Source organism: Pinus tabuliformis, chromosome X (genome assembly GCF_031772625.1).
Source record: "Pinus tabuliformis cultivar Carrire ecotype Pingquan chromosome X, CPIR1, whole genome shotgun sequence".
Taxonomy (NCBI): domain Eukaryota; kingdom Viridiplantae; phylum Streptophyta; class Pinopsida; order Pinales; family Pinaceae; genus Pinus; species Pinus tabuliformis.
The window spans coordinates 1,668,919,598-1,668,931,828 of NC_142308.1; the positions used below are offsets into that span (position 1 = coordinate 1,668,919,598).

Below are 12,231 nucleotides of genomic sequence, written 5' to 3' on the forward strand. Positions count from 1 at the left end.
TGGGAATAGGCGAGACGCGGGGGTGGTTTTCGGGGGTGGGTGGGTAGTAAAGGGTTTTAGAAAGGGGGGTGCGAAGCACCTGGGAATATGACACATTGCAAAAGGTGGTAATTAGTTTCCGCCCTTTCTGACCCCCCCAGCGTGGTTAAACGTTGGAGGGGCTCGGGGGGGGGGGCGAGTGTGATCACCTGCCGTTGATCTGGGCGGGTGGCATCTTCACCGTTGAATGCCACACAAAATTTACTCAGAAAATGAAAAAAGGTCATGTCGTATTAAACTTTATTCAACCATTTACATGTGCACTTTTCATATGTAAAGCGGCAATATTACATTAATTTTATTTTATTGTTAATTAAACCACGATTAAATAGTGTAGTTCCATTAATCAGCTTTAACTAATTTAATCAAAGCAAAGTTAAAACATGATTAAATGGTGTGGTTAACACATTATTTTTCTAACTAAACATATTTTATTAACAAACCTAATCATGCTTAAACGGTATAATTAAACTGGCTAACCCTATCTATCTAACTTTAATGTGGCATTTTAACTAGCAACACATTATTCAAACTTTCTAAGGTATTTTTTTTTTTTTTACAAGAACGGTTATGGAATATATTATTGGGTCGGTCTGAATACCAATTTTCTGATTACAATAGGCCTGATCCAGTTGGATTCGTCCTTCTGAGTAACTGTGAAGCTTGAATTCCACTTCCAGTTCCTTTTGGGGTCATCTAAAGAGTTTGTTTCTGCAATTTTCCCAAGTTTAAATATACAGACAAATTGTTTTAGAATCAAACAAAAGAACATAGCTGCTGAAAAGATTTAAGGGATTGGGACCCATGTTTCTTCCTCGTCGCTTTTCATTGCCCCGTCCTTGAGTTGTGCTGCTTTATTGGCTTCAAGATCTGCTTCTTTGTTGTTGTCTCTCAGCACGTGATAGTATCTCAGGTTTTGGAACAGCTTCGCCATGCTTCTGATTCTTTGGATCAACCTTGCTAACCTTAGATCCCGCGGACTAGAATTGGTCACCATGGTTTTTATGATCACTTCAGAGTCCCCAAAAATTATTGCCTCCTTGATTCCCAGCTTCAAAAGCAGATTAAGTCCTTGGAAGAGGGCTAATGCCTCAGCTTGAATACTGGAGTTGATTCCCAGACCCCAGGCAAACTGAAGAATCGGTACTCCATCGATGTTTTTAATAACTCCTCCTGCTCCAGCCTTGCCCGGATTCCCTTTTGATGCCCCGTCAAAGAATAGAGAGTGAGCCTTTTGTTTGGGGACCCAGTTTTGAAACTCCTCGCTGTTTTTTCCCCTGATTTGCCATTCCTCAGGGTGGTCCATGCTTCTGATTTTTTGGCGGAATTGCAGGTCCAGGGAGGACCCCCAATCTATGTCTATCTGGCTGAGATTCGAGTCGTCTTTTTGTTCTCCCAAGCATTCTTTTAATTGGCTCTTTACCTTGGCTGCAACTTTCTTGGGATTGTGCTGAATACTTCTGAAGATTCTGCCATTTCGCTCTAACCAAATTTGCCAGCAGCAAATTTTGAGAAGTGATGACCAGGCCGCTTTGATCAATTTGTTTTTAGGAGAGGGACCAGGATAACTGTTTTTCCAAGTTGCGAATAGGACTATTATTGTGGCAGGTAACTCGAATCTTGGATTCCAATCATCCATCAATTCTCTCCAGACCTGAATGGAGAATTTACAGCTGAGAATAAGATGCGTGGCGTTCTCTTCTAATTCTTGGCACAAGGAACATCTGGAAGGTCCACAGTAACCACGCCTCTGGAGTTTATCCTCTGTCAATATTTTTCTATGGCATAACAGCCAACAGAAGAGATCGATTTTGGGCTGCGATTTGATTTCCCAAATGGCTTTCCACGGGGCTGGATCGGGTGGCACGTTGGGGATAGAATCTAGATGCGCATAGGCCTGGGCGACCGAGTAACCTGCAGCCCGATCACCCCATCCTCGTCTGTCTTTCTTGCGGCAGTGCAGGGGAGCAATACCATTCAGCAGGACGCGGAGGTGGTTGACTTCATGCTGGAGGTTTGACGGCACGTCCGACAGCTGCCAGCCCGCCCATTGCAAACCATTCCACGCTGTAATATCCCATAGCTTGTTTTTCCCTGTAGCCTTCATCCAGTTTTTTAATGCAGTCACGTTTGGGCAGTCTTCGATTGGATCTCTGTCCATGATTCGATCTGTCCATAAATTAATTTTTTTCCCATTCCCGGAATCCAATAGGCTCTGGATCGCAATAGCGGGGCTGCTTTTGAGCAGAGAGTGATGAAAGGCGAGGTTCCTTGCGGAAGAGGCCCATCTAAGCATCTCATTCGTTTGCCTTGGAAGTATTTTCTCCAGATTGCTAACTGTGCCCAGCCAGGTTTGGGCGCTATTAGTCTCCAGAGCTGCTTGCCACTCATTGCTATATTCTGCAGATGAAGTTTTTTAATATTGAGCCCTCCTTCCATCATGGGTTTGAGGATCGTCTCCCATTTTACCAACGGGAATCTCCTTTCATTGTTTTTACCCCCTTTCCAAAAAAAATATCTGATATACTTCTCCATTTTTTGTAGAATGCCATTGGGCGCAAGTAGCACTGAGAACTGATAAAGAGGGAGGCTGCTAAGAACAGCTTTTATGAGTATAGTCTTTCCTGCCATATTTAACCAGTTGATCCCCCATGCCTGAAGCCTGATTTTAAATTTCTCTACCTGAGGCAGCCAATCTCTGCTGTAGGGGCGCTTGAGAAATATTGGCAAACCCAGGTACTTAAAAGAGGTCCAATCTTTGGTGGCGACAAATCCAAGACATCTCGAGATGGAAATTATCAGAGATGGGGGGGTGTTCCAACAGTAAATGTGACACTTACCCTTGTTGAGGCTGCTTCCAGATTCGATACAGTACTCGTCAAGGGCCTCTTTGAATTTTCTGGCTGAATGAATCGAAGCTGCTCCAAGAAGCAGAGTGTCATCTGCGAAAAGGGCATGGTTTATATGTTGGACTCCCCTTGCTATGGAGATCCCTGGGATCTCTTGCTCTTGCAATTTTTTGTTTAGATGAAAGCTGAGAACTGAAGCTTGAATAACGAACAGCAGAGGGGACAGAGGGCAGCCCTGTCTTAACCCTCTTGTAGCTTTGAAGAAACCTGCAGATCTACCATTAACTAGAGGAGCGATCCAAGGTTCCGATATGCAGGCCCGGATCCAATTAATAAACCTTGCTCCAAACCCAAATTTTTCCAAAACATTAAATAGAAAACAATGGTTAACTCGGTCAAAGGCGTTTGCTAAATCCAATTTTATAGCCATACCTTGTTCTTTGCGCTTCTGACTTGACAGGATAGCCTCTTGGACAAGAAGAAAGTTGTCCACCAAATATCTCCCTTGTATAAAGCCCCCTTGGTTCTCAGGAATGATTCTAGGTAGGATTTGCTTCAACCTGTTAGCAATAATTTTTGTGATCACCTTGTAGCCAATATTACAAAGGGATATGGGCCGAAACCTATTGAAATCATTAGCTCCCTTTTCCTTGGGAATGAGGGCAAGGAATGAAGAGTTGGTTCCTCCTCCTAATTTCTGACAAGTCTGCGATTTTTGAACCATTTTACACAAATCTTTCCCCACTATGTGCCAGCAGGATTGGAGAAAGGAGGCGGAGAACCCATCTGGTCCTGGTGATTTATCAGGGTTCATAGCAGCCAGGGCATTTTTGACTTCTTCCATTGTGATATTTTTCTCTAGATGATGATTCTCCTCATCAGAAACGAGGTTGGGAACCCCGTCCAGCAGTTGCAAATTCTGTTGAGTATTCTCCTCTGCGCTGTACAGCCTTTTGAAATGTTGATGGGCTGCTTGTTTAATGTTTGTAAAATCTTTGTGCGTGATATCTCCTTCTCTAATTTCTGTTATGGAATTAAAGCATTTCCTGGATTCAGCTTGTTTGTGGAAGAAACTGGTATTTCTGTCACCTGCCTTTAGCCATAGGCAGCGTGATTTGATCCTCCACGCTTCCTCTTCAGCCAGGCATGATTTATGATATTGCTGTTGGAGCTGAGCCTCTTTGTCTAATATGTCTCTGGTGATATATGCCTCTTCCGTTTGCAAGTAATGGGCTTCTAGCTGATTATGAGTATTTTTTCTTTCAGATGCTGGGTTGGCCAGGGATTTGGCCCAACCCTTTAGCTTTGACTTCAATCTTCTGATTTTTTCCTCCCATATATAGAATGGAGATCCACTTACAGGCAGGGACCAACATTCTTTGACAATCTGCATGAAGCTGGGTTCCTTGATCCATAAAGGACTGAACTTGAAGGGAATGGGGCCAAGGTCAGAGTGAGCTCTAAGAGATAGCATAATAGGATTATGATCAGAGGTACTACAAGGAAGAATGTGCATGCTTGCATCTAAACCAAGCAAGAGAAATGAGCTATGAACAAAGAATCTATCCAACCTAGCAGCGATATGCCCGGGGCCTAATCTTTTATTGGACCAAGTGAACTTACCTGAGACAGGCTTGATATCGATCAGATCCCAATCTAGGAGGAGATCCTCTGCCCATTCCCTTGCCGGATCTCGCACGATGCAGCCTCCTCGCTTTTCTGAAGAGTGCAGCGTGATGTTCAGGTCACCTGCTATGATGACTTTATCCAGATTGCCCAGCTCTGCTTGCTGTCTTAATGAATCCCAACAGTCCTTTTTTTCTCCGGCGTTGACTGGTACATAAACATTAATAAGACAAAAGATTTCTTTTGTGATTATGTGCTGCATCTTTACCATCACCCAATGGATATTTGATACCTGTGACACCAATGAAAACCTACTTTCATTCCAGAGAGTACCCAACCCTCCGGAGGCTCCTCGGGCTGAGACTGCTGTTGCGTTACTTTTTTTCCAGAGTTTTTTGCTTACCTGAAGGAAATCAGATTCCTCCATTTTAGTCTCCTGGAGGAGGAGTATGTCCGGAACCTCTATTCTAATTAGATTTCGAATAGCATCTTCTTTGATCTTGCTGCCCATACCCCTACAGTTCCAGGAGATTATTTTCATTATTTACCTTTGCTCGGTTGGGCTCCCTTGGAGCCTTGGTGCTGGTTTCTTGCCATCTTCGGCTTTTTTGCTAGCAGCTTCTCCAGTGTTGGTTGGCTGCCCTGTAGCTTGTCCTTGTACGTTTCATGCTCTCTTTTTTCCCGATCCGTTTTGCGCCCTCTTGTAGATCTCCTTACAGAGGATTGGGACTCTCCTATTTCTCCTTCCTCCTCCGAGTCTTCTGATTCTTGGTCCTCCTCCTCGGCTACTTCAGGAGTTCCTTTTGAGCTTTCTGGAACTCCCATGTCTTTAAAGATATGAGATGGAGAGTCTTTGTCTGGGGACACTGACTTTTGATTTGCTTCTGCATGTGGATCCTCTGGTTGGGAGCTGAGAAGTTCAAACCTGTTCTCTGGGGTAGACTTGGGCTGGCTTTGCTGGATCTGCTGAACTGGGTCTTGATGGATCCCTTTGCCTGTAGTTCCTCCCGGCTTCTGAGTCTTGGATGGCATTTTGGATCGTTTGACTTGGTTCCAGCCGACCTCCTTACCTTGAGTTGTTTCATTCGTCGATGGGCAGTTCCTGGCAAAGTGCCCATAAACCTGGCATTTCCGACATTTGAAGGGCAACTGTTCGTAGTCTAGCTTCTGAACATGCATCCAGTTTCCTACTTTGATTTTGATTGCCTCCGGGAGCCCCTCCTCCAGATCCACCTCAACGCAGATCCTGGCACAGTCATATTGGTCCTTGCTGTTTGCTCGGTCTATGAATTTCCCCAGGGCATTTCCGATGTGCATCAGAGAATCCCAGTTCCAGCAGTGAACTGGGAGGTTTGGGAGCCTTACCCAGACCGGAACAGCTTTGGGGACGTCCACTTCTGGATCAAAATCAGGAGTCCATTTATTCAGATATAGGCCCTGGGGGCCCATGAAGTAAGGACCGTTTCGAAAGATCAGATCTTTGTCTTCTTTGGTGTTAAATTCAAAAAGGAAGAATCCTCGCCCCAGGAAATAAGAGGTCACGCTTTCTTTGATCAGCGGCGCCCAGTTTCTTTTGACCCAGCTCTCTGTGGATTTGGGGGATGGCCATAGACCCGTAAACTGGCCTATGAGAGCTCGTTCAGATAAGGACAAAGCAACCTGTATCGGAGTTTCCGGAGGAAGTGAGATCTCGGGGATTTCATCGATCCTCTTTACGAATTTCGCCGCTTCAGCAGGTTTCTTCTTTGGCAGCCCTTCCAGAAGACGGCTGAACGCCTCAGCTGCGGAGATCTTCGACGGAGGAGAGGGAGGAGCCTGGGGGGTGCCCACCGCCTCCATGGAGGTCAGGCTTGCAGGATGCTCAAAGAAGGCGAACACCCATGGCCCGGCAGATCGCAGGGGAGGATCGCCAGACAGACCCGCGCCAGTTCTGGAGAGACAGGCCTCGCAGATGGAAGGCCAAGGGGCCGAGGGAGCGAGCGGGAGAAAGCTCAGCGGGGATCTTGGATCTCGGATTGCTTGATTCCAATGTTGAATTGTTATTTTTCAAAACTTTCTAAGGTATTATTGATGCATGTTTTTTTTTTTTAGTGGCATTTAGACTTGCTCACTTATTTTTGGGGTATTTTCATTCTTTTTCGATTTTCTCATATTTTTATTTTTCTTTTGTTTCTTCACATATATATATATATTTTCCTTTTGTATCCCCTATCTTTTCTTTTCCCTTATTCTATTTTTTTTTTCTTTTGGAAATAATTTGCAGAAAGGAAAATTATTTACAATAATCATATACATGAAAATTCACAAATAATCAACTTATGATCCTATATATATAAGACCGTAACAGCCTCTGCATATTCCATGAAAATATTTCCATGGTTTGGGTTTACTAAAGGCACGAAAATATTTTTTGATCACCATGATTCAGCCCAAGTTAACCAACATGCTTCATAATTCATCCAAGACTTGAAAATTACTCTTTCTACCTCTTTTCTTTTCATCTTGCTGAGATGTAGTTGAGTCTTTTAATGAGTGAGTTTGGACACCAATCGAACTAGTGTTTGTTGCTCCTAGATTTGATTTAGAAACTACATGGTGATACTTAAGATATGTATGAATTAATAAATAGGCTTGGTGTTCCAGGAGAATAAGTGGATCTTTTCCTTTCTAAGCCTTGACTAATTCTGGAAAATTTAGTTAATCCAAATCCATGTCTTCAATTTGTACTAGTGTTTTTTCCCACCCTTTTGGCACGACTGAGGGAATGATAGATGGAAGGGAGCAAAGGGATAATGGACTTGGGAGGAGGAAAGGAGGAAGGAAATGGCTTACTAGGTGGAGGCGACAAGGAAACATTTGAGGAAGTGGGGTTGGGTTCAGAGGATGAGGGAGGACACAAAGAATCCTTCATATCGATTTCAAGGTGCTAGTCAAGGAGAGGAGGATTAGAGGGTTAAAGTGAAGAAAGCGGCTCATAACAATTCGACTTGACACCTTTGCCTCTGAAGACTTTCATTGTGAAGGGGGCATTTTAGGATTTTTTTACTTGTTTTCAGCTAAGGCGAAACTGTCATTATCTAGGCCAAATATGGGGCTAGATTTTCATTTGAAGCTAAAAAAGGACAATTGCGGTATAAACGGCCATATTCCAGGCACCTCCAAGAACGAAAGGGAATATGCTTATAATAAAGAGTCTGCTTCCATAATTCATCCTAGTATCATATATCTATAGATTCTAAGAGTGGTTTAAAAATATTTATATAAATGCAAATATGGGCATTGGATATATAAATTTCTTGCTTGGTTGCTTCAAGTACTTTTACAAAATCACCAAGGGCGTTCCTAATTCGAGCGAGGGTTTCTTCATCACATAACTCATGTGGTAAACAATACATTCGAATCCAAACGGGTGCTGCCATGAAATCCTCCTTGTGTGGCTCAAAATGTTCTATCCATAATGAAAATAAAGCCCCACTAAATTAAAGGAATAAGGCCCATTCTAAAAAACTTGTGTGTTCCTCTAAGTTAGCGAAAACAATAATGAAGAAACCCTTAGCTCCCAATTTGAATTTGATTTTTCCTTTAGGTTTCCATTTATTTTTCACGCAACGGGGTAGGGATTTTTCTGAAGGCCAGAAGCCAAAAAATTTCCCAATGAGCACAAGATCATGCATATATTATATATACTATTTGATTTGATTTGAGTAGACCTCAAATTTTGGGTCTATTGCTGCTTTTGGAAAGCAACTTCCTGGGCACCATCTGTGGGACTGAGAATCAATATGTTGAATGTTTTTTGGTTCTCCATTAGGATTTAGAACATATGAGTTGGGAATGGAAGTTGAAGATCGATCTAGATTATCACCTCCTAAAATAATTATGCTATAGGAGGGACGCCTCAACCTCCATTAACCTTAGCCATAGGAAGAGAAATAGGTAAGGGAACCAAGACTGCAACAACTAGGGTTGGAAGACAAAACCAAAAACGACATAGTTTTATTGTATAATATGAATGTTGGTATTGATTTTAAACATGTTGCTTTGATAATTAGGGATCATCAATGATTGTAATACAAATTTTTTTGGTCTCTTGCAATGAGCACCATTTCTTGTGTACATATCAAAGTTGAACTACTAGAAACATGTATTTAAGAATTAAGCAACAAGGCCCATGTTATATGTCTATAAATGTCAATGAACCTACAAAAATCCTACTTATATGCGTTGTTTTGACCTTTAGTTGATTTGGCTCTTCTTTGTTATTAATTGTTTGGACATTTATAAAAAATCCCACACCTCTAAAGTAGGAATAGATAAGATTTTGAAGAGATAACAATGATCAAACCTCTTTTAAAATACTCACTTACTTGTGAATGCATGAAAGGTCCCATGCACCATAATGTAGATTAAGGATGTCCAGTGGATAATTGAAAACAAATAGTCCTTTTCTAGGGGGGAATAAAAATGGTCATAAACAACTATATTTGTAGATATTTTTTTGAGTCCCTTGATGAAACAAAGATACCATACCATATTGTGTAACACATTTTGACCAATGACAAACACATAGTGATGAATAGTTTGTTAATTGTCTTGATTAATGCAACATGCTTTGATGACGAATTTTATGATATAAGGAACTTGATTGGATGTGTAATATAACCATGAAATGGTCCAATTAAGTTAGTGGTTGGTCCAAGCAATATGAAATGCTATAAACATACATACAATTTCACAAAACTAAATTTCGTAAAAGAATACTCCTCAAATTGAAAGCCAATTTAAAGTTAAATGAGAAACTTGGTTAAATAACACTACTAGGTTTGGAAGACATAAAATTGTGATAAGTTTTGGACCCTTTTTACACTCCATTGGAAACTTTGCTCCCTTTATTTACAAAAGAAAATGTAGTTGAAAACTAGGTGAAAGTCAAATGAGAATCTTTGGTGCATAACTCAACTAGGCTCAGAAAACAAAAAGTCATGAAAAGGTATGAACAAACCCTTAAACTTGTTTCTCTTGGTAACATTGCTCCATTTATCTACAAAAGGAAAATTACCCTTAAATTTTATGACAAGTTTAATTTAAGCTTCTAGAGTTATGATGACAATAGGAATGAACCCTTTAACTTATTTTCTATTGGTAACATTGCTCCCTTTGTCTACAAAAGAAATTTACACTTAAAATTTATGACAAGTTTAATTTAAGCTTCTAGAGTTATGATAACAATAGGACAATTGGGGGTAGTTTCAAAAGCATGTCGTTGTTTGCCCACAAGTTCTAAAAGTGTTGTCTTTCTTTTGGCTTTACTAAATCCATTGTAAGTAAATTTAGTCAAAGGTCCATATACACTAAACTATAGTCATATTAGGAGATGGGATGAAAATCCGAAGTTGGTAGTACAAAAGCATCCTTCTCCTTATTGAGAGCGACCTTGAGCAAGTAAGTTTGACAAGTATATGAAGAGCATATTTATGTCTAGTAGCACTTTGACCATTTCTATACTTTTGCCAAAAAGTAACCCTAAGTGACTCCAACAATAGTGGCATAACCATGACCTTGTGGCATGTTGACACAGTACTTCCACGGTGTACTAGATGATAGAAAAAATATTGACCTCATTAGAATTGACCTCACCTCAACTTTATTTATTTTTAAAGGGATATGCTATGCGAAGACTAAAGGAATGATAATGGGGTCTTCCTTATCCCCTGTGAATGGAAATATCTTTATGAAAATTTTTGAAGGCTCAACTTTAGGCAATTTTTTTTCAAAAATCCAAATATTGGTATCACTTTGTTGATGACACTTTTGTTGTCTGGCCACATGGCCACCCTTCCCTTAATTATTTTTCTCAACATCTTAATAACGTGCCCCCCACATCCAATTTACTATGAAATATAAAATGGTATCTCCCTTCCTTTTCTTAACATCCTCATTATGCTTCAATATGATGATACCCTAACCCATCAAGTTTTTCAAAAAAAATTCCCACACAGATAGAAACCTCCATACCCAATCTCACCATCGTCTAGCCCAAAAATTTGTCGTTCTTAAAACATTGATAACATGCTCCTTTTTCATCTCCATTCCCTAGTTCATTAGAAAAGAAATATCCCATCTCACAAAAGCCTTTAAGGCCAAGAAATACTCCTCCTTTCAAATTCATAGAGCCTTTTGACCCACCCGAAATTCCAACTCCTCTTCTTCCCCACCTTTAGCCCTCATATCCCTTCCACAAATCTAAGGTACAATTGACCATATCTCTAATGTTATAGCAAAGTAAAATACTAAAACCTTATTTAAACCCTACAAAAATCTTAAACATTTTTTCAAAATTCCTAAAGGCAAATTTGACCTTATACTCGACTTCTGTTTCTACAAGATCCCTTGTTCTTGTGGAAAATACTACATTGGGAAAACTAGGAGATATTTCAAGGCTCGCCCCAAAGAAAATATAGTTGAAAATTTCCATAATTGTATCTCCAAATTAATCATTAAAAAACACACTCATAACACTAAACACCTTATCTTGTTTGATCAAACCAAAATTCTTGTCTCTGAACCTTACTATTCCACTCGGATCATTTGTAAAGTTGTTTAAATGAAAAAGCTCCCTAGAAATTTCAATTATGAAGATGGTTACAAACTTAGCCAATCATTTAAACCTGTCATTCATCTCCCTGATCAATAATTATCACCCCTCCACCCTCCCCTCTTTTTTGCCCCCTAAAGTACCAAGTCATAAGGGATATTTGATGACTGAAGTGATTTATCATGCCAAGGTTTAGGTTAGAGACTGTAGTCAGAGACTTGAAACAATCAAACAAATGTTATAATGTGTTGAAAATGGCAACAAGAAATGTTAAAAATAACATCTAGAAATTCCAGTTTAATTTGTCCTTGAATTAAATTGGGAATTAAATTGTAATTCTATTCTCATAGAAACTTGTAATAGTTAATTAAGTTAAATGGACTTAATTGACTTAAGAAATTGAAGTTGGAAGTCTATCTAGAGTCATGTAGAGTGATCCATGAATTTTAGGGGCCCAAGTTGAGTTCTTTTGAGTTGTAATTGGATAATTCAATCTAACTCAGTTATAGTCAGTTAAAATAGTTCTAACTATTGGAGGAACTGGTAGGAGTCTAGTAGTGGGGAAGTGCACCAGTGCATCCTTAGTGCCCCACCATTTAACTGAATATTCACTCATAAATAACTCATGCATGTTAGTTCAAAGGAAGACCCAGTTGAGATTAGAGTTCAGGGACAGTGTACTATCAGTTGTATAATTTTCCAATTTGTACAGATGGTGCATGCAATCAGTTGAGGGCCTATGGATGGATTGCGTAGTCATGGGTGGAGAATTTCCACATTAAATAGAGGCTAATTCTCTTAGGAATTGCGCAAGGAAGTAGGGGCTTGGCAGGTAGTAGATTTGGCTAAGTGTTGGCTTGAGCTAGTTTGTGAAGCAGAGAGATAGATTGTACTCGTGTAGAAATTGTTCGGGCTTGAACAAGCATTGTATTTTCTTCTCAGATCTTCTAGTTAATGCAATATAGATAGTCAACGTTTTTAGCAGTTTCTTTCCCCAAAGAAATATTGTGATCTGTATGATTGATATTTTTCCTTTTCTGCTTATTGTTTTCATCGATCAATTTTGGTTTTCGCTGAAGAGTAGAGTAGATTCTTTTATGGAGTTTTAGCATATCACATAAG

At 40.3% G+C, this 12,231-nt stretch overlaps 1 protein-coding gene across 1 annotated transcript; it reads right to left on the reverse strand.

Annotated features, from left to right (window-relative positions):
- Positions 1–826: 826 nt before the first annotated feature.
- On the reverse strand, positions 827–6,353 carry LOC149146427 (uncharacterized). The gene is made up of 5 exons (XM_089452760.1): positions 5,386–6,353; positions 4,918–5,029; positions 4,512–4,806; positions 2,880–4,412; positions 827–2,439 (listed from the first exon to the last, which is right to left on the reverse strand). The coding sequence occupies exons 1-5, from the start codon at positions 6,351–6,353 to the stop codon at positions 827–829; spliced, it is 4,521 nt and encodes a 1,506-aa protein (XP_089308886.1).
- Between the last annotated feature and the right edge of the window lie 5,878 nt (positions 6,354–12,231).

Coding starts and splice junctions, on each gene's coding strand:
- LOC149146427 (XM_089452760.1), bottom strand. CDS start 6,353: ATGGAGGCGGTGGGCACCCCCCAGGCTCCTCCCTCTCCTCCGTCGAAG. Junction 5,030..5,385: donor CATGCAGAAGCAAATCAAAA/GTCAGTGTCCCC, acceptor CTGGAACTGTAG/GGGTATGGGCAGCAAGATCA. Junction 2,440..2,879: donor TGGAAGCAGCCTCAACAAGG/GTAAGTGTCACA, acceptor CTTCATCTGCAG/AATATAGCAATGAGTGGCAA.